This window comes from Poecilia reticulata, chromosome 13, assembly GCF_904066995.2.
Source record: "Poecilia reticulata chromosome 13, P_reticulata-male-v2, whole genome shotgun sequence".
NCBI lineage: Eukaryota > Metazoa > Chordata > Actinopteri > Cyprinodontiformes > Poeciliidae > Poecilia > Poecilia reticulata.
Genome location: NC_088842.1, coordinates 20922658 through 20942614, shown reverse-complemented (window position 1 = coordinate 20942614; position 19957 = coordinate 20922658). Strand labels below are relative to the sequence as shown.

Genomic DNA, 19957 nt, shown 5'->3' with positions numbered 1-19957 from the left:
GTCGATAGGTCACATGACCTGGAAGCTATTGAAGAAAAACCCTCAATTTTGACCAAAAAAATTCCTAAAAAATGGAAAATGGCTAAAAATGTAAAACAAAAGTTTGTGCCTCATCTATAGAGACTAGTATAATTATTTGAAAGTGATTTTAAGTCAACAGGTCACATGACCTGGAAGCTATTGAAGAAAAACCCTCAATTTTGACCAAAAATAATGCTAAAAAATGAAAAATGTCTAAAAATGGGAAACAAAAGTTTGTGCCTCATCTATAGAGACTAGTATAATTATTTTAAAGTGATTTTGAGTCTATAGGTCACATGACCTGGAAGCTATTGAAGAAAAACCCTCAATTTTGACCAAAAATAATGCTAAAAAATGAAAAATGTCTAAAAATGGTAAACAAAAGTTTGTGCCTCATCAATAGAGACTAGTATAATTATTTAAAAGTGATTTTGAGTAAACAGGTCACATGACCTGGAAGCTATTGAAGAAAAACCCTCAATTTTGACCAAAAAAATTCCTAAAAAATGGAAAATGGCTAAAAATGGAAAACAAAAGTTTGTGCCTCATCTATAGAGACTAGTATAATTATTTAAAAGTGATTTTTAGTCAACAGGTCACATGACCTGGAAGCTATTGAAGAAAAACCCTCAATTTTGACCAAAAAAATTCCTAAAAAATGGAAAATGGCTAAAAATGTAAAACAAAAGTTTGTGCCTCATCTATAGAGACTAGTATAATTATTTGAAAGTGATTTTTAGTCAACAGGTCACATGACCTGGAAGCTATTGAAGAAAAACCCTCAATTTTGACCAAAAATAATCTTAAAAAATGAAAAATGGCTAAAAATGGTTAACAAATGTTTGTGCCTCATCAATAGAGACTAGTATAATTATTTAAAAGTGATTTTGAGTCAACAGGTCACATGACCTGGAAGCTATTGAAGAAAAACCCTCAATTTTGACCAAAAATAATCTTAAAAAATTAAAAATGTCTAAAAATGGGAAACAAAAGTTTGTGCCTCATCAATAGAGACTAGTATAATTATTTAAAAGTGATTTTGAGTCAATAGGTCACATGACCTGGAAGCTATTGAAGAAAAACCCTCAATTTCGACCAAAAATAATGCTAAAAAATGAAAAATGTCTAAAAATGTAAAACAAAAGTTTGCGCCTCATCTATAGAGACTAGTATAATTATTTGAAAGTGATTTTGAGTCCATAGGTCACATGACCTGGAAGCTATTGAAGAAAAACACTCAATTTTGACTAAAAAAAATCCTAAAAAATGGAAAATGGCTAAAAACAGAAAACAAAAGTTTGTGCCTCATCTATAGAGACTAGTATAATTATTTGAAAGTGATTTTTAGTCGATAGGTCACATGACCTGGAAGCTATTGAAGAAAAACCCTCAATTTTGACCAAAAATAATCTTAAAAAATGAAAAATGGCTAAAAATGGTTAACAAATGTTTGTGCCTCATCTATAGAGACTAGTATAATTATTTGAAAGTGATTTTTAGTCCATAGGTCACATGACCTGGAAGCTATTGAAGAAAAACACTCAATTTTGACCAAAAAAGTCCTAAAAAATTAAAAATGGCTAAAAATGGTAAACAAAAGTTTGTGCCTCATCAATAGAGACTAGTATAATTATTTGAAAGTGATTTTGAGTCAACAGGTCACATGACCTGGAAGCTATTGAAGAAAACATTCTATTATTTAATATTAAAATAATTGAAAATATTGTATGACTTTAGAATTTAATAGATGATATTGAGTTTCATGTAAAAGCATGAAATAGCACTTTCAATTAGTTATTTTCTTTACAATTCAAGGCATTTATTAACATTTCTTTGACAGGAAGGTTTGGTTCGGTAATTTATTGACAGTCCCTAAGTGAACCTTCGGGCGCTGCGACCGGGAGCGGTGGAGAACCGCCGGCCGACATTAGCGTTCATAAATCGGATCAACCGTCGTCTAAACGCCGCTACTCCCCGGAGCTCGAATATCGAATATCCAACTTGAAACTAACTTCACTGCGGTTTATTTTAAACAGAACTGGGTGACCTAAGCAATCCGTGTATGGTTCGTTCTTTGGTTTTTTTCGTTTCAAAATAAAATTGGAAAAACCAAACAAGCATGTGTTTTTTTGTTTTTAAAACGAAATTAGAAAAACGGCAATTGCAAAAAGAAAAAAGAAAACGAGCTGTCAATTTAGCTTTTCATTATTTCATTGTTGACAATCGGTCTGACCCGGAAGTTCTCTCTGTCCGGTTTACACAGGGGCCGTATCACACATAGACATTACGCTCTGTCCCGCACACTTTGTTTTTCTACACTCGTCCAAAGAGACATGTAATTAATTTGATCATACCTTCACACAGACAGCCTTTAACTCCGACTTTGTTTTGTATATGAAGCTAATGGGTGCTAAATGCAGCTTCCCATTCAGTAAATATCTAAAGGGCTAGTCCGTCCATTTTTTTTTTTACCAACCTTTAATCTGCTCTGGTTTAAAAAGACGCTCAAAGAACATTCTGCCAGTCATTCAAACCCTTTAAGTTTAAGTTTTTCCTTTCTGAATAGCATTAGCAAAGCAATTATAATCCGGTATGTCATGAACAAGCATGCAAAAAATGTTATCCAAAATATACAATATCCTGGATAAATATTGTATATTTATCCAAAATAAATATAGAATATATTGTATATATAAAACATTTATATACAATATACTAATAGATTGATAGTAGTATCTATTTCAGGTAAATACCTGGAAATAGGTACCAGAAATAGAAATCTATTTCTATTTCTGGTATTTAAATCTATTTCTGGCAGAAATAGATTTATACCAGGTAGGAAATGTTTGAAATAATTTGCCAGATTATTAAAAGCTTAACTAAATAAATGTTTGCCTATGGAAGAAGATTTGGGAAAGAAAAAAGGTCATCATTCTGTCTTTAATCTCAGAATTCAGACTTCAATCTAAAATAAAACAAATCTTGTACATCAGTAGGTGTTAGAAAAATGATATAGTCTTCTTCTCTTCTGTGGTTTAACACCTCACAATATCTTTTCACATTTTTATAAGATGCATATTACTGTCCAATTAGAAATGAAAACCTCTGTGCCCTTCATGAGACTATTTATCCATCCATCCATTTTCTTCCGCTTTTCCGGGGTTGGGTCGTGAGCCCAGACTTCCCTCCCCAGCCTCTTCTTCCAGCTCCTCCGGGAGAATCAAAGGTGTTCCCAGGCCAGCAGAGAGACATCGTCCCTCCAGCGTGTCCTATTTATTATAACTTATTAGACTCAACTGATTAAACATAATGAACAACTTTTGAGTTGATACTTTTTATTATTTCTTAGCTCTGGATTTATAAGCAAGAAACATTAAAAGAAACAAATATTTAATTTGTATCAACCTTTATGTAATCAGAGCTTTAAACTCAAATCTTACAAAATAAACAGACAAAACATTTTCATAAATTTATTTATTACAATAACATACGCAGATATTCAGCCAATGTTTGGGGAATCATGAAAAAATAGTCCTATAATTTATGTATATAAAAGATGAGGAGACAGTGAAGAAGACGATGTCAGGAGGAGGAAGAGGATCACTGGGAGATTCTGGGAAGCTGCATCCAAACCTGGAGCTGAGGCCTCTCCTCCTAAGAGCCGCCTGTATGAAACAATAAAAAATATATTTTAAAAAAGTTCACTTCACATAAGAAGCCAATCGAAGGGAAGAATATATTTCACACACATAAATAATATGAATTTACAAACTACAAAAAGATCAGAGGAAGGGAATATTAGTAACTAGTATCGGATGATGTCAATGATTAGAAGATGCCAACATCTTCAGAAATATCGAACTCTGCAGAGAGGAATATTATATTTTGACACACGTATCAAATAGTATATATGCAAAAACATTAAACTCTTCATGTCACACTTTGAGAAGCTACGATCAGATATCAAGCAGCAGAATAGACAAGGTGACTTGCCAAGATCTTGGTTAGCGGGGTAAAAACACTCCACCCGGCCGCTGAGCCTGGAGCCGCCTGGCCCCGTTAGCGGAGCTACGCTGCTCCGAAAACTCCGGAGTATATTTCAAACCGTAAATTAAGCTATAAGGGCCACTTTCTAGTCTAAAACATCTTAAAACAACTTTTTGTGACAAATTAATGGTGTACTTACTGTTTGTCGCTGCTGGAGGCGCAGTGCAATGGAAGCCATCTTGCTGGTCCAGAGACGAGACGGGTATGGCTGCAGTGGAAAGCCACTCCCCGGTGCTCTGGCCTTTCAAAATAAAAAACTTAACTAAAAACTCAGGCTAACCATTTTTCTCGGTGACCAGATGTCCGGTATTATTTGTTTCTCACAGGAGCTTTACTTAAACTGACTTGCGGCTGGCAGAAAATACTACAGTATATAGCCTGAAATGAACAAGCTTGTGTCCCTGCAGCCTGCATAATGTGTCTGATTCGGTCCCTGCGTAAGCTGGACAGAGAGAACTTCCGGGTCAGACCGCTTGCCAAAAATGAAATAATGAAAACCGAAATTGACAGCTCATTTTCTTTATTTTTGCAATTGCCGTTTTTCTAATTTTGTTTTAAAAACGAAAAAACAAAAAAGAACACATGCTTGTTTGGTTTTTCTCATTTTATTTTGAAACAAAAAAACCAAAGAACGAACCATACACGGATTCTAAGCGTAGTTTAACTTCTGAAAATCCTGAGCCTGATAACTGAGAGCAAGTTCACCTAAACATGTTAAAAGTATGTCATTAAGCTAGAGCTGCTTGATTGATGGCCAACATTTTATGATTATTTCCTTAAATAATTGTCCTGAGAATCCTGTCCATTCTCATCCTACTTGATTTGAGTGCAGCGTTTGACACTATCTGCCATACCACCCTACTCAACAGACTTTCCTCTATTGGTATCACTCAGACTCCTCTAAACTGGTTTAAATCATATCTCTCTGGCCGCACTCAGTTCATTCGGATCAAAACCTTCTCTTCCCAGCCTTCCTCTGTCACATCAGGAGTTCCACAGGGATCTGTCTTAGGGCCCCTTCTCTTCATTATTTATCTCCTTCCCCTTGGCAATATTTTTCGCAAGTATGGCATTGATTTCCACTGTTATGCGGATGACACCCAGCTCTATGTTTCCAGTAAGCCCGCCTCCAACCTCCCACCGTCTTCGCTTACTGACTGCTTGACTGAAATAAAATCCTGGTTCTCCTCAAATCTGCTTCAGCTTAACAGTGATAAAACAGAGGTTCTTCTCATTGGTACCAAATCTACTCTGGCCAAAATCAAAAGCTTCAGTCTTGTAATTGATAACTGTCCCGTTTCTCCCTCCCCTCAGGTAAAGAGTCTGGGTGTCATCCTTGACAGCACTCTGTCTTTCCAGTCTCATATTAATAACATTACCCGCTCGGCTTATTTTCACCTACGCAACATCAACCGCCTCCGCCCCTCCCTTACTCCCCATTCCACTGCCATCCTTGTTCACTGTCTTGTGACATCACGCCTGGACTATTGCAACTCCCTTCTGTTTGGTCTCACCCAGAAATCTCTTCATAAGCTCCAACTGGTCCAGAATTCAGCTGCCCGTATCATTACCAAAACCCCATACATGCACCACATCACTCCTGTCCTGCAAAGACTCCACTGGCTGCCCACCAAGTTCCGCATAGATTACAAAATTCTTCTGTACACTTTCAAGGCCCTTTACAATCTCTCCCCACCATATCTTTCAAATCTTATTCATATTGCCATTCCCTCTCGCTCCCTCAGATCATCTTCCTCAATCCATTTCACTGTCCCCTCTGCCCGTCTCACCACCATGGGGAGCAGAGCTTTCAGTCGCTCTGCTCCCCAACTCTGGAACTCATTACCACCATACCTTAGAAACATAAAGTCATTATCAAATTTTAAAACCGAACTCAAAACACACCTTTTTAGATCTGCCTTTTCCACATGACACAATTGGTTTGCCTGATTTTACATAGTTTTTATATAGATACATTGTTTTGTTTTATTTATTTTTATCTACTTTTACTTGTTACATTTTATTTGTTTCTGTCACAGTTTTTTACTATTGTACGGTGTCCTTGAGTGCCAGAAAGGCGCCTTTGAAATAAAATGTATTATTATTATTATTATTATTAAATGTTCACCTCAACATGTACAACCATTACACCTAAAATAGAACAAAAATAAACAAATTACAAATGCATTTAAAAATTCAGAAATGTTAAATAACATTAATAAATGCCACCCGTTATTTTAAATTAACATTTAATCATATTAGTAAAGTGATGGAAACATCTAAAATTTGGGCAATATGAATTCCATTTACTTTCTTTATTCTTCCAATAGATCACTCAGCTTATTTTAATGGGGAGACATTACAAGACGAGCATATGTTCACAAATAAGAATATGCCAAAATGAAACTGAATGAATGTTTTGAAGTGTTTTTTTTTCTTTCTCATATCTGGTGGACCTTGTTGGCTCATGCATGTAGCTAGCTGCCTGATCAAGTCATGTGATAACAACCGAAACTGATGCTAAATGGAAATCCAACACCTTTCAATTTACAGGTGAAGCCAATGTGTACATGTATTTTGTTTATATATGTGACATATCGCAGTTAAAAGTACTTGAGTAAAAATGTAAATCTTGCTGCTATGAGTGGGCATTTATTGTACCTTTATCTTTTGACATGATGATAAATAAGAATTTGTTATGATAAATTCCAATTGATGTTTTTTATTTTTTACACAATTTTTCTCCGATATGAATAATGCAAATGGAAATTAAGCTTGTTTTAATTTATTATGCGATTAATTGCTTTCTTGTGACAGGTCTACTTAGTGATACAAATCGCACTTCTTTATGTGGCTGCTGTCTGAATGAATTGTACCACAAAAGGGTGTTTTTTCAAGAGCAGTATTGTTTAGGAAGTTATGATTGCGGTCATTAGTTAACTAAAAAAGAAGCAAAAAATAGTACTTAGGTTTTATTATCGAATAGTAACACAAAATATTGTGATAAAATTAGAAGTCCAACACTTGTTGGTTTTTAAATGACATTTGTTTGGCTGGAAATGCACACTTTAAAAGAAACACTGTTTCACCATAAGTACTAAGAGCATCATTAACAGGGAACATGCGAAAGGATGATGAGCTTATGTGGTTAGGACGCGATACTATGTAACACAATAATAGCCATAGTAGTACAGCACAGTTTTGTTGCGCTTCTATTTTCATGACACAATGTAGCAAGAAAGTATAAAGTATAAAGGGATGCAGACCGTTTATACTTGATACTTTCTTGTTACATTTTGCACCATGGTTGAGACAAATGCCCAAGTTCTCTATGACATCTACAGTACTTTCTGCACTCTTTTTATAATAATAATAATAATAATAATAATAATAATAATCAATTTAATTTGTACCACACTTTTCATTAGCAAAAATCTCAAAGTGCTGCACAGTGCACTTTGAGATTTTTTTATTATTTTTTTAGCTCGCAAAAATGCCTTGTCACATGGAGATGCTTTAAGACATTACTATGGGTTTGTCAAAGTGAGAGATTGTTCTATCACAGTGCTGAAAATGTCAGGTGGTCACCAGATTAAGTGTGTTTGACTGAATTAAAATCACAGATGATAAATCCTCTAGATATTTAGAACCTCTATTTTGAAAGAACACACGATTTTTATTATTCTGTGCGTCTGTGCTCTAATGATAGCAGCTGGCGGATGAGAACGAGTTTTACAGGAGTAGGCTTTTTACTGAAGGTCATAATTTATGACAGTCCTTAAGCATTTTGCCAGAATTTTACCCTCTTTAGAATCAATCTAATAAACTGCACAACAATCTGTCAGGAAGGTATTCTCTGACTGTGTGAGAGGCCCTGTTGCCCTCACTGTATTTCCTATTCCTGGTATAATGATGCCTTGCACATTTACACGCTTTGTCACATTATTTCCATAAACGTATATAATTTAGATCTACTTCTTGTCGTCGTCTTCTTCGTCGTTTTTGCCAGTAGTAACATCTGGCTGTTCATGTGTCTATTGTGATGCAAAAAAGTTGTTTCCATTGCAGTTCTGTGAACTGCATCTGTTTTGATACGACCATAAACCACCTCATCCCAACACAGCAACCTATCAAAAAATTTGAGATTTTTCTAAATTGATGCGTTTTCCATGAACTAATTTTTCTATTTTCAGTTTGTGCAATTCTGTGGTTAATGGAAGCTACTCATTGACTCATTGTGCATCATTTAAACAGAGACAGATGTGCAAACCTACCAAGATGTAGCTTTGAATCAAAACTGACCAGCCTGGCAATGAGACGATTAATCAGAAAAGCAGCCATGGTATATGTGGAGAAGCTGCAGTGACCTTCAGCTCAGGTGGCAGAATCTGCTATCTGAATAATTTATTAGTGGCACAACCTCAAATCTGTCTTCAATAGAGGAACTACTGTTGAAGTTACTGTAACTTCTGGTAATGAATTACCAGATGTTATGGGGGTCAGAGGAAGGTCTGAAATGTGCTCTTCTCAGACTGGCTCAAAATTCAACTACATAAAATACACTGTACATTGTTGTGGGATTTATAGCAGTCTGTGAGAAATATTTATTATTAAAAGCTTTTGTGTACACAGAATGAACTCGCGGTAGTTCATATTTTTAAGTCATGTTTATGGTTTTATCTTGTCAGTGAGATTAATTAATTACTAGCAATAAATTCTGAGATCCTTTGACAAGATCACTGCCTCTGTGCCATTTTGTGGTAGCTGCACGACTCTTCTTTAATCACAGTGTTAGTTTTTTTTCTCAAGTTGTCTTGTCTACGTTACTGTTTCAACTTATCCTTGGATGTACAGAAATAATTTAAGCACATCTTTGTTGAAGAGCTTTTCTGACCCGACTAAATATTTCTTTCTGCTCGTGCCAAACATCGTCAGCCAACTATCCAGAGAGCCTTGTGGTGTTGTGTGCTCTTCCTTTCCCCAGTCTGGCCTGCCCTTGAACACTGTGTCTCAGAAACTACTGTGCTTCTGTTGTTACCTTCCGGGTTGATCTAGTACTTTACGTTCAGGATGGCGATCTAATTAAAACTGGAATGTATTGTTAGAACTTTCAGAGATAACTTTAAAGAGGTCTTGGAGATCTACATGGCCTAAGTTAAAGACTATAATTTGTATTTAAAGAACTTGATTCCATTAAGGGATAACATGTCTATAAGAAATTTGTGAATTTCACAGTGTAACATATTTATTGTTTGAATAATTTACTTAAGGAATAATTAAAATTGTGTGATTCTGATGTGTTGTAATTGGCAATCAGCATCTTACCTAGAGCAAATATTTCTCTAAGGAACCTAAGTTTGCATTAACAAGATTTCATCAGAGAATCCAGCAAAATGCTAAGACACTGTACATCAAACTGAGGCAAAAAAACAACTGTAAAGGGAGTATGTAGCATTCAGTGTGTAAACTTCTGGTTTCAACTATAGATGGCTCTTTCTTACTTCTCTCAAGCCACAACAGTTCCCTGTCCAAAATGTGCATGTTACAAGGGAAGGCAAAATATAATTACCTTTTTCTTGTGGAACCTGAGAATTGACATTTTTAAGCATATGTAACAGATGTGTTAAAAAAGTTACTGACTGCAGCTTTGAGTAACTAATGAATAAAAATAATATGGTTCTGTCCATATTCTGTGTTGACAAAGGTTGCTGCTTGCTGTTCACACTTGTTAGCAATTTGCCCATTTTATATGCAATGTCCCATTTCCTGCTCAGTATGGATACATTATGGCCTCATTCTCATTGAGAAAGCTGTATCATTTTTCAGGTTGCAATATACTTGTATTACAACCTGACCAGTTATTTGAACTGGCCATGGGGTTTTCACTATTTTGCTGTCTGCATGGGTAAAATGAGCATGGTTCTGTGTACACGAGTATTACATTACTTCTATTCCAACATAACAAGCACACTCGCACATACTGCATAACCAAAACTAGAAACTGAACAGTGAAAGTGATTTGCAGCCATGGGCTAGTTGTGAATCAACCCTATCTTTTATGGGATTCTAAATCTTTTGTCCAAGAAAAAATTACACAAGATGCATTTTGCTCAAGACATAGTCAGATGTGATTTGAGATCATTGACACATAAGTTGTTAGTAGAAAAAAGACAAGTTCCAAGGTACATAAGGTAATAGACCAAATATGTAATATGACAGTTGTCCTGGGTTCTATTACTGGCTTCAGGCCATTTGCTGCTCATCTTCCCCTCTCCCTCCTCCTAGTTTCCCAACAAGTTGCTGTTCAACAGAGGACACTAGTGCCAAAAAATCTTTTAAGTGTTTTGTGCACACTTGATTTTACTAGAATTCTTTTCCAGAGAGCACAGTATTCCAGTAAATCTCAGTATTTTCATTTGTTTGTCTCACTCAGGGTAAGACCATGCACTGTGGAGATATGAGCAGACTAAGGAGGATGTGAAGATGTCCCAGACCACTGCTAAAAGTAAGACTTTCTTATAACACTTGGGATTACATTAGATTTGGACGTCTGTCTTGATGGGATATTAACATTAATTTTCACAAATGAATGTCTTTTTCCCTTACGCTAAAATGACAGAATAGCTTTCCATGTTGTTTTACTTTTGGTCAAGTCCATATACCAAAATCCTGAAAGCAATAAATAAAAATATTAGAGAGAGCATTTGTAATGGCTGTTAAATTACCATATTTTCTAGACTATAAGCTGCTTTGAAGAATAAATTGCATCAGTCAAAAAAAGCCAAATGAAAAGGAAAAAAAACCCAGTTGCCCTTGGCTGGCCACATTTATTTAGAAGTTGTCAAATGTAAGGGAGACCTTAACCATGTAAAGTATAGGATATGTTGACAAGTTGTGTTCAGTTGCCTACTTTTCAACAAACTAACGGAACCAGTCCAGCTTGGTTTTTAAGTCTGCTGGCAGTTTCTGCTGCACCGATGTCCAGGGTGGTCAGGAACATCTCTGCTCCGCCAGCAAAATGCTGTCTGAAGGCCTGCCTGAAAGTAATTAATCTCCTTGGCAACTACCAAGGCTCTGAGACAAAACTGTACCATTCACAGGCCTCTCCCAGCAGCATAATCTTTAAGTACCCTTTGTGTGGACTCAATCCTCAACCTGCGATTAGCTTTCCTTACGGCTGCAGATGGTTATGTTTAAACGTCTGCATCTGCATTAAACAAAAAGGACACAAAAAATGTCAACCATAAAAAAAAAAAAAAAAGTCTTGTCCTGTTTGTGTTTTCAGTATCTTGAGAAACATTTTCATCAATATGATTTTAGGAACAATTCCTCGCATGTTTTGAGTTTAAACTTTTCTGCAAATATTTAGTAATAGTTTTTAAGAACTTGTTGCAACTTTTTGTCTAGTTAACTGGTTGGGGTGTCATCTCGAATAGTCAGCTGCTAGACAGACCTGCCTCTTGTAGACTGCTGATTGTAAACAGCATTGCTGTAATAAAAGCAAAGGGTGGTGCTCATTTGCTTTCTATGCTGAGACCCTAGGTTTTTCCAAAAACTGTAATTTGTTCCAAACAGCTAAATTTGTCTTCCCTGCAATCTTGCCAAAAGTGTAGCAGTCTATCAACCAGCTGGTCTGACACGACACAGCATCACGTATGAGAGGTGTAATTGTGTCAGTCTATGCTTCATACAGCTGGAGAAAACTAAAACCACATTGACACTGTATCTGACCTGCTGTTAAAAAACAACATGGTTTAAAAACTACCTCAGTAGTTTCAAAACCACAACCTTTTAAAACATTAGTATACCAGAAAGCTGCCATGCCTACACTGCATGCGATTCTGCTTGGATATTGTACTTTCTTACCAGTCTTGATTACACTTTTTAGATGCCAGACTTTCTGTTAGGTTAGGTGAAAGGGATTACTGCTTCAAAAGCAAAAATCTTGACTGGTCCATAGGGGGCACTGAAGTGCCACCGTCCCTGATGAGGAGGGGAAAAATAATCTAAAAATGTTCTCTAAACATGATTCAAAATTGTATTGGCTTATTTTCCTTAATCGTGTAATATGAATTATTTACACATTTTCACCTACTAAACTCTCGTTCACGCGACAAGATTTTTATGCCGATTTTTGTCCTCATCTCCCCTTTCTGACAATGTTAGAACGCCCCAATTATCGGAATGACAGATAATCTTAAGCATCTCATAACCGAAATGACAAGCTGAAGAGTTGGACAGCAATTGATGTACCTGGTAACTTTTCAACTACCCATCATTAACTTGATGCAAGTTGATTATAACAATACATTTATTAATTCAGCCAGAGCTCTGCTCCTTTACCCAAAGCCTTTTCTTTTGTAACATTTGTATCGCTCAAGAGATCCACAAAATGTCTGCATTGCTTCTTTTCTCTTTCGTTGTTTAAAAATCACTGTGAACAAAACAAAGGGGTTAATTGTAGATTTCTGAAGAAACTGGGTGGAAGTGATTGAATAAGATACCTCGGTGTCCATGTGGACAACCAGCTGGAAAGCAGACACAATCTACATGAAAGAACAGGGCAGACTACTTCTGGAGAAAGCTTATCTTTCAAGGTTTGCCACAAGATGCTTACATATCTGTTGAGAGTGTCCTCTCTTCAAACGTCATCTGTTGGGTTAGCAGCATCAAAGCCGGGGACCATAAAAGGCTCAACTGCCTGAAAAAGATGATAGAAGGCGTTTACATAAAGTCACAACCACACAGATTGGCAGCGCAAAGACCCCCCTCCTGGCTCTGATTGGTTGTTTCTAATTAGTACCAGGAGAAGGCAGAGACGCTCTTTTCGTTTTTTCTCTTTTTTCTTCCCCCACATTATCTGCTCGTACCATACTTTTCACGACGTGGTGACATTTTCAACAAATACGTTAGGATATAGGAGGGAAATCTACTGGCACATCAGCCCCACAAATAGTTTATTTTCACCAGCTTCCGCCACTGCTCAAAATCTAGTTCCACCAGCAACAAATTAATCAAATTCAATCTGCCCATTAGCTTTTGATTCAAATGTTTAGTGGTCTAGCTTGCATTTCTTGAAACTTTGCCTGAATTCAAACAGATATTAATGGGTTCTGTACCAAAAGTCAAAGGATCCACCTTGCTTGAAACCTGAAACTCCAATATGTGGGTACTCCACTGTGAACTCGAAAGTGTGACTCTAAATAGCCACTGATACTAGAAGACCAGTAAGCTTATCTCAGTTTCTTTTTTCGCTAATGTTGGCACAAATGTACACCTGTCCAGATTATCTGGCTAATGTGTTTACCTTTTTTGTCTATTTTTTTTACATCTTTCATTGTACTAATGAAAAAAAATGTCGTAAAGATAGAACAAAATATATATTATGTTCTTTTATTTTAACAGTTTATTTTTTTTATCGTCACTCCAGCATGGTGCCTTAGGCTTCTCCCAATTCTCGTCTTCTTCATCTCCTTTGTCACATACTACTACTCCTTCGCCGTACCCCAGAGGTAATTCAACACACATTGAAGTCGCACAGTCTGCATGCTGCCCATTTCTGGTAAAACCGTCATCTCACGAGGCCTGCACAGTGCCGAGTCACTTCAGGTTAAGAAAGCATCCCACAGTTTGAGGATCCAGCATTTTTTTTTTGGCATAATGAAACCTTATATATACCCACTCCTGCACTTTTTTTCAGTGGCCTGGAAACTATTACTGGCACACATTTTCTTTGGAATTTCAATATCAGTTTTTTAGTGGTGGTATTTGTGTTTTTCAGTTATGGCGGTCAAAGTAAGATTCTGAGCAGTAGCAAGTCGCTGTGTGGAGGCTGGCTTACTCGACAAAAGTGGGAGAGCCTTAACTTTAAGTGAGTAATGGCATTTTTGTGTTTTTTGAACCATTCCTTCTCCTCCCCCCCAACTCCTCACTCACTCAATTACAGGAACAAATGGGTGGCATATTTGGGAAGAACCGGAGCAAAGCACATCCTTAAGGAATGAGTTTCCATCCAGACAGTCTTTATATCAGCTTTCATTTTCTCAAGTTGAATGCATTCAGGAAGTAATTTTGAGAGTAAGTGAATGAATAAGACAAAAAAAAAAAAAAAAAACTTCCATGAATGTGCTCTTGATAAATTCTTTGGAAATAGACAAAGCCATGGTTTGATAAGGAATCCTTGCTTGATGTCACCCTTCTAATTTATTCCTTTCAATAATATCAAGGGATTGCTGGTATTTCTGTCGGCTCTCAGAAAATATAGATATGGTCATTATCTGTGAAGTGCTTGTTTACCCAGTGGGTTTTTATTTATTTCGAATAGACCAAAAGTAAAAAAAACAATGGAAAAAATTTCCACTGTTTTCCAATTAAAGCAGTTCAAATTGAGGATCTCTGCATAGGCATGCGATTAGTTTAAGATTAACTGCTCATTGTTTCTGTGTTTTTACACCCATGAGAAGGTTTTTCTGGCAATCACAGAGACATTTCACTAATTAGACCTCTCCTACAGAGGTCTATCCGGATGTCCTGCAGGGAGGCAGCTCCCTTATGTGGGTAATAAATGTCTGGGAGAGTCTCTGTCAAAGACAGCAGATCATAAAGCGCTGCAGTCTGATACCAGTGAATGCGGGAAAGAATTTGTTTTACGTATTACAATCTGCCACATTAGTTTCACTCCACAGGCTCTGTTAATGTTTTTTTTTTCTCCCCTTTTCCCTCTCCTCAGCAGAGACCGTCAGTGAACCAATTTAAAGAGGGAAAAATTGCTGTTGAATGACATCATGTAAATTGCTGATCGTCTCATGAGTCTGGTTAATGTTAAGAACGGTTATAAGAACATGTGAGCAGGTTCAGGTACATGTCAAGAAAATGATTACGGTTGGTTTTCATGTACTGTCACGTTGTGGTTAAGTCTACCCTAATTGAAAACTAGAAGACAAGCACATCTAGGTAATCAATACTGTGCAATATACCATGTGACATGCATAGTATGCATGTCTCAAAAATTACAATATTGCATAAAAATACTGTTTTCTTTCCTTCTTGCATCTCAGAAAGTGAAGTGGTCATTTTATAGAGATTCAATACTCAGAGTAGAATATTCCAATCTTTAATTGTTTCCAATTCTAATAAATTTGGCTTACAGATAAAAGCCCACATTTCAGTTTCTCAGCAAATTAGAATATCACAAAAAACGTGTGTTTTTAGCTCAATGCCAGGCTTCTGACAGGTAGTATGTACAATTCTGTAGCTCACTACTTGCCTGGGTTTCCTCTTGCATCAATTACTGCATCCATAAGTTGTGGCACCAATTTGATCAGGCTGTGGCACTGTGTAAGTGTAATGGAAGCCCAGATTGCTTTGATAGCTGCCATCAGGTCATATACCTTGTTGGATCTTAACAACCCATAGATTTTCTGTGGGGCTCAAGGTCAGGAAAGTTTTCTGACCAGTCAAGAACAGGAACACCATGGCTATTTAAGAAGTTTTTGGTACCATACGCAGTGGTCATGTGCTGATTTCTGCTGGAAAATAACATCAGCATCTCCATACAGAGTGAAACATGACGTGCTCTTGAATTTCCTGGTAGACGGCTGCATCAACTGTGGACTTCAGAAAACACAGTCGACCAACACCGGCAGACGACATGGCACCCCAAGTCATCGCTGAATGTGGGAACTTCACATTCTGCTTCAAGCAACATGAGTATTTCTCATGAGAGATATTAGAGTATCTCTACTCTTCCTCCTTGATTTCTAAACAAAATGCAGAATTGACTTTTATCTGAAAACAGAACTCTGAACTATGATGCAACAGTCCGGTTCCTTTTTCCTTTATGCCTCTGAAGTTGTCTCTGGTTCAGGAGTGACTTGACAAGGGGAATTGAGCCCATCTTTTTTTATTTATTTATTTATTTTTTTTAGTATTCGTCTGAGTCGTGGCTCTTCTGCAATGGATTTTGCTTGACACTCCTCTCAAAGCTGCAGTTCTTCCTGTTTCTGGTGCATCACAACTCTTCCTTCTGCAGAATTTTCTGTTAATATGCTTGTATACACAACTCTGAACAACCAGCTTCTTCAACGATGACCTTTTGTGACTTACCCTCTTTGTTAAGGGTGTTGGCGACTGTCCTCTGGACATCTGTCAAGTCAGCAATCTTATGCAAGATTGTGTAACCCACTGACACGGAGTGAAACCTTTTTAAAGGCTCTGGAAATATTTGCAGATGATTTTGAGTTGATTAGGTAATTAGGGTGTCTCATTGGGTGTTTCCATTAATTACTTTTTTCAGTGTTCACATTTTCTGAGATGCTGCATTTTTGGTTGTCTTTGTCTGTGAGCCATGATCATCAAAATTACAAAAAAACAAATGCTTGGAATATATCTCTTTCTATATGACGAGTTTCACTTTCTGAGATGGCTGGCAAGATTATTACACAATAATCTTGCCACAAGTTTATTACAATATAATTTTTTAAAGATGTGTGAATATTTTTTCCTATTTTTATATTCTCTTTTAATTTTTCTATTGTATTCTCATATGGTTTTTGCAAAGCAGTTCTTTTTCTGTTGGTATACTGCTGCTGGAAACCGATTTTTCCCTGAGGTTCCTTCACGAGGGATTAAAGTAGTTCTGTCTAATCTAATAGCAGTAAATTGTGTCATCCCGAACGTTATGGAACTTTCCAAAAATTTGAACAATCTTTTTAAGCGTGGCTCATGTACTGTAATATAAATTATTTAAATGCTGAAGCCTGGCAGAGTTGTTTCATGCTGTAATGTCTGCCGTTATGCTTCTCATGCAGCATCAGCAGACAGACGCAACTTTTTCTGAAACTGAAGGATTTCTTCTGGAGGCAGCATCTGTCCAAGCTGCCTTTACCTTACGGCATTAAAGGCAGTGGTATGTACTTTGCACTGCTCTTCTTTCCTCTGGCCTATCTGCTCAGGTCCTCTCACATCATCCTCATGATGGTCATGTTCATAAATATTTCTCGTTAGCTGTTGCTGGAAATAATTTGGCTGAACTTAGTTACTGGGATGTTGGACATAAATCTCTCCAAGGCTTCTGTTGCCATTAAATTGGCTCTCTTTGTGTTTGAAATCTCGCAGGTTGGATTTCTTCTGCTTTTAAGATACTGTTCCTCTGCTGTATATTTTTAGATCTAGAGAAAACCGTAATATTCAGGAAATTTGGAAAAGCAGTGGATGAACTGACCACTGTAAGAGATTACAAGAAAGTTTAGAAAGAATCAGAAATTAGGTGTTTTCAACTTTTTAGATACAAAATTAAGTAAATATATTTAATAAATTAGTCATCTACTTGTGGACAAACAGCATAGTTCAGAGTGTTGCCTGGCAGCAGGCCCAGTGACGGCTCAGGAATGTTGTCTCTCCGGTTTTATCTTCTCTTATTTTGCCTGGATAATTCATCAAACTCGATTTCCCTTCCTGTGTTCCTGTTTTGTATTCAGCAGCCAAAAATCATTCTACTCAACTAGAGCCCAAGTAACATAACTGTAAATTATTTGAACATGATGCTTCCACAGATATTTTAAAACTGAGGGCTGAAGAAGTAGGGACTGTGACTTTTCAGTGTTTGAGAAAACCATGTATTTTATTTCCACTTCAGTAATACACCACTTCATTTTGAACCATCTGTCCTGTATCAAGCCAGATAAAAAGTGCGGAAGTGTTTGGTTTTCATGTGAACAAGCGTGACTAAGTTCAAAAGATATGAAGGCTTTGACAAGTAATGTTAGTTGGCTTGTTTGTACATGCTTTGTTTAAATTTGGATGACAAACTTAACTTTCTTGGTGCAGGCTTCCGTCTTCTTTGCAGATGGTTTGTGTGTGTGCGCACATGATTGCTGCAATTGTGACACATGTAGTTCGTTAATTTCTCTCTTAATTTACAGAACCTCATCTGATCAATGTACAGTGTTGTTTTGAGGTTTTAGAACTGCAAAACGTTTTCATTGTGTAACTTTTCTTCCTTCTTTCCAAGAGTTGCTGCTACTCAAAGTTCTTGCTGTTTCTTCCAATTACGATGTGCCAGCCAAAATTGAAAAGTAAGTAATGTCAGAAAATGCTAAGGTTAATTTTCTATAGTTGCTCCCAGCACTCTTTGGATATTTTAGGTATTAAAATGTATGTTTTGGTTATAAAATCATTTTCTCACAGATTCCAAGAAACTATAAATTTTTTGCCAGCACTTATCAATGTTGCCAATTTATGTGGTGTATGTATTGCTTTAAGAGCCCTATTGTTTCCAATTTGGAGACACAGAAAAGCTGTTAACCACAGACCTTGCCCGTTTGAAACCGGATGTGTTAATGTGATATTTATCTCCTCAGCCTTGAGTGCAGAACCTGCGCAGTTATCGGCAATGGCTTTGTCATTAAAAACAGCTCCTTGGGAAGCATCATCAATAAATACGATGTTGTCATTAGGTAAGCAAGGATCAAACTAATTAATCTTTCCTTAATTTATTCTTTTCTAGCTACAAACTGCTAGCCTGGGACATAAACTAATGGTGCCAAATTTTCATTGTATGTTCTCCTTTTAAAACATGAGAGTTCAAATATTTGCAAGACCATGACTACTGCCTCCATTTTCTTTCAAACATGCATAAAAGAGAGAATCAAAACAACATTCTAGGTGTGTTTTTGTTGAGGGAATAAAAAAAAATAAAAAATTATAAAAGTCAATTTTGCATAATACCTGCCAACCCCCTAAGGAGTTTAGTGCCCCAGTGTGGTTTGATTGAACAAACTAGTCAAGTGTTTGAAAACAGCCTTTTTCTATAACTCAAACATAAAATGTTGAACTGAAATCCATTGACGTTTTATGCTCTCCATCACTCCCACTTGTGGAAAAAGTTTTTGATGGACTGAAAATAAGGTGTAGAATAAACAAAGGTCTTCCCATAGGTAAAAGTATTGAAACTATTAAACATTTTTATACTTCAACATGTTGCAGGATAGTTTAGAATTCAAAATGAAGAACATTTTTTTGTCTTTTTTTCAGATCACTTTAGAAAAGAGTGAAGTTAAACTATTGAGTAGTGGACTGTAATCAAACATGTTCCCACATGATGCTGTCAAAAACTCCCCTCTGATGGTGTAGACGTTCAGTCCCAAGATAAAGCCAAGGATTTGGTAAAATCAAAGAAACTTTGAACGCACATGTTCAGTCCAAGGCTGTAAAGTTAGATTTGCAGAGTCTTTATAAACTTGCTTTGAGCAAGCAGATTTTGGCCGCCTGCTCACATGGCATTTTCTCCCCTTACAGCCCCTTTCTACTCCTCCCTCACATCTTTCCTTTTTTCTAAGAAGCTAATGATTTCCCAGCCAAGTAGACTAAGGTTATTGACACACAGGATCCAATGCATGCCTGAGAGTTTGATGTCATCATGCTGGTTTTGTGTGAAAACTCAGCTGGATAAAATCTGACTTTTGTTTCTTAAGCTTTCAAAGTGCAAACTATTTACCTAGCCAAACAATATCTGACTGCACCGATTGGTTGGAGTTTTACCACTGCTTGGATTTGAAAGATTTGTATGGCAAGAATGTCTTCAAACTGATAAAATGTATCTACTGATTTTTATTTTTTTTTTAAGGAAATGCCAACACCAAATACTAGTCATGATTTAAAGTGCATAGTGAGGTGTCTCTATGTGTTGAATCATAAATTGCAGTTTTTGCTTTTAAAAGTATTACTGCACAAGTCATGTCGGTGTAAGTTTGCAAATCGGTAAGCCAATATGCTTGTCCTCAGAAATCACATTAATGTTCACAGTAGTCCTGTTTCCTTGGTGACAGATTTGTCACTAAAAATATGAGGGCATAATAATCTTCCTTCTATCCTCATATCCAACCAATAT

At 36.7% G+C, this 19957-nt stretch overlaps 1 protein-coding gene across 4 annotated transcripts in view; it reads left to right on the top strand.

Moving 5' to 3' along the window:
* st3gal4 (ST3 beta-galactoside alpha-2,3-sialyltransferase 4) overlaps positions 1–19957 on the top strand; it is a 44987-nt gene that overhangs the window by 13757 nt on the left and 11273 nt on the right. For 3 of the 4 annotated variants that reach the window (XM_017308361.2, XM_017308362.2, XM_008425976.3), the window contains 6 exons: positions 10502–10573; positions 13499–13580; positions 13850–13939; positions 16878–16975; positions 18080–18143; positions 18429–18524. In XM_017308361.2, the coding sequence (XP_017163850.1) occupies positions 10552–10573; positions 13499–13580; positions 13850–13939; positions 16878–16975; positions 18080–18143; positions 18429–18524 (452 nt within the window). In that variant the 5' untranslated portion in view covers positions 10502–10551. The remainder of the gene's footprint in view (positions 1–10501; positions 10574–13498; positions 13581–13849; positions 13940–16877; positions 16976–18079; positions 18144–18428; positions 18525–19957) is intronic. The other variant, XM_081614152.1, reaches the window with a different exon arrangement.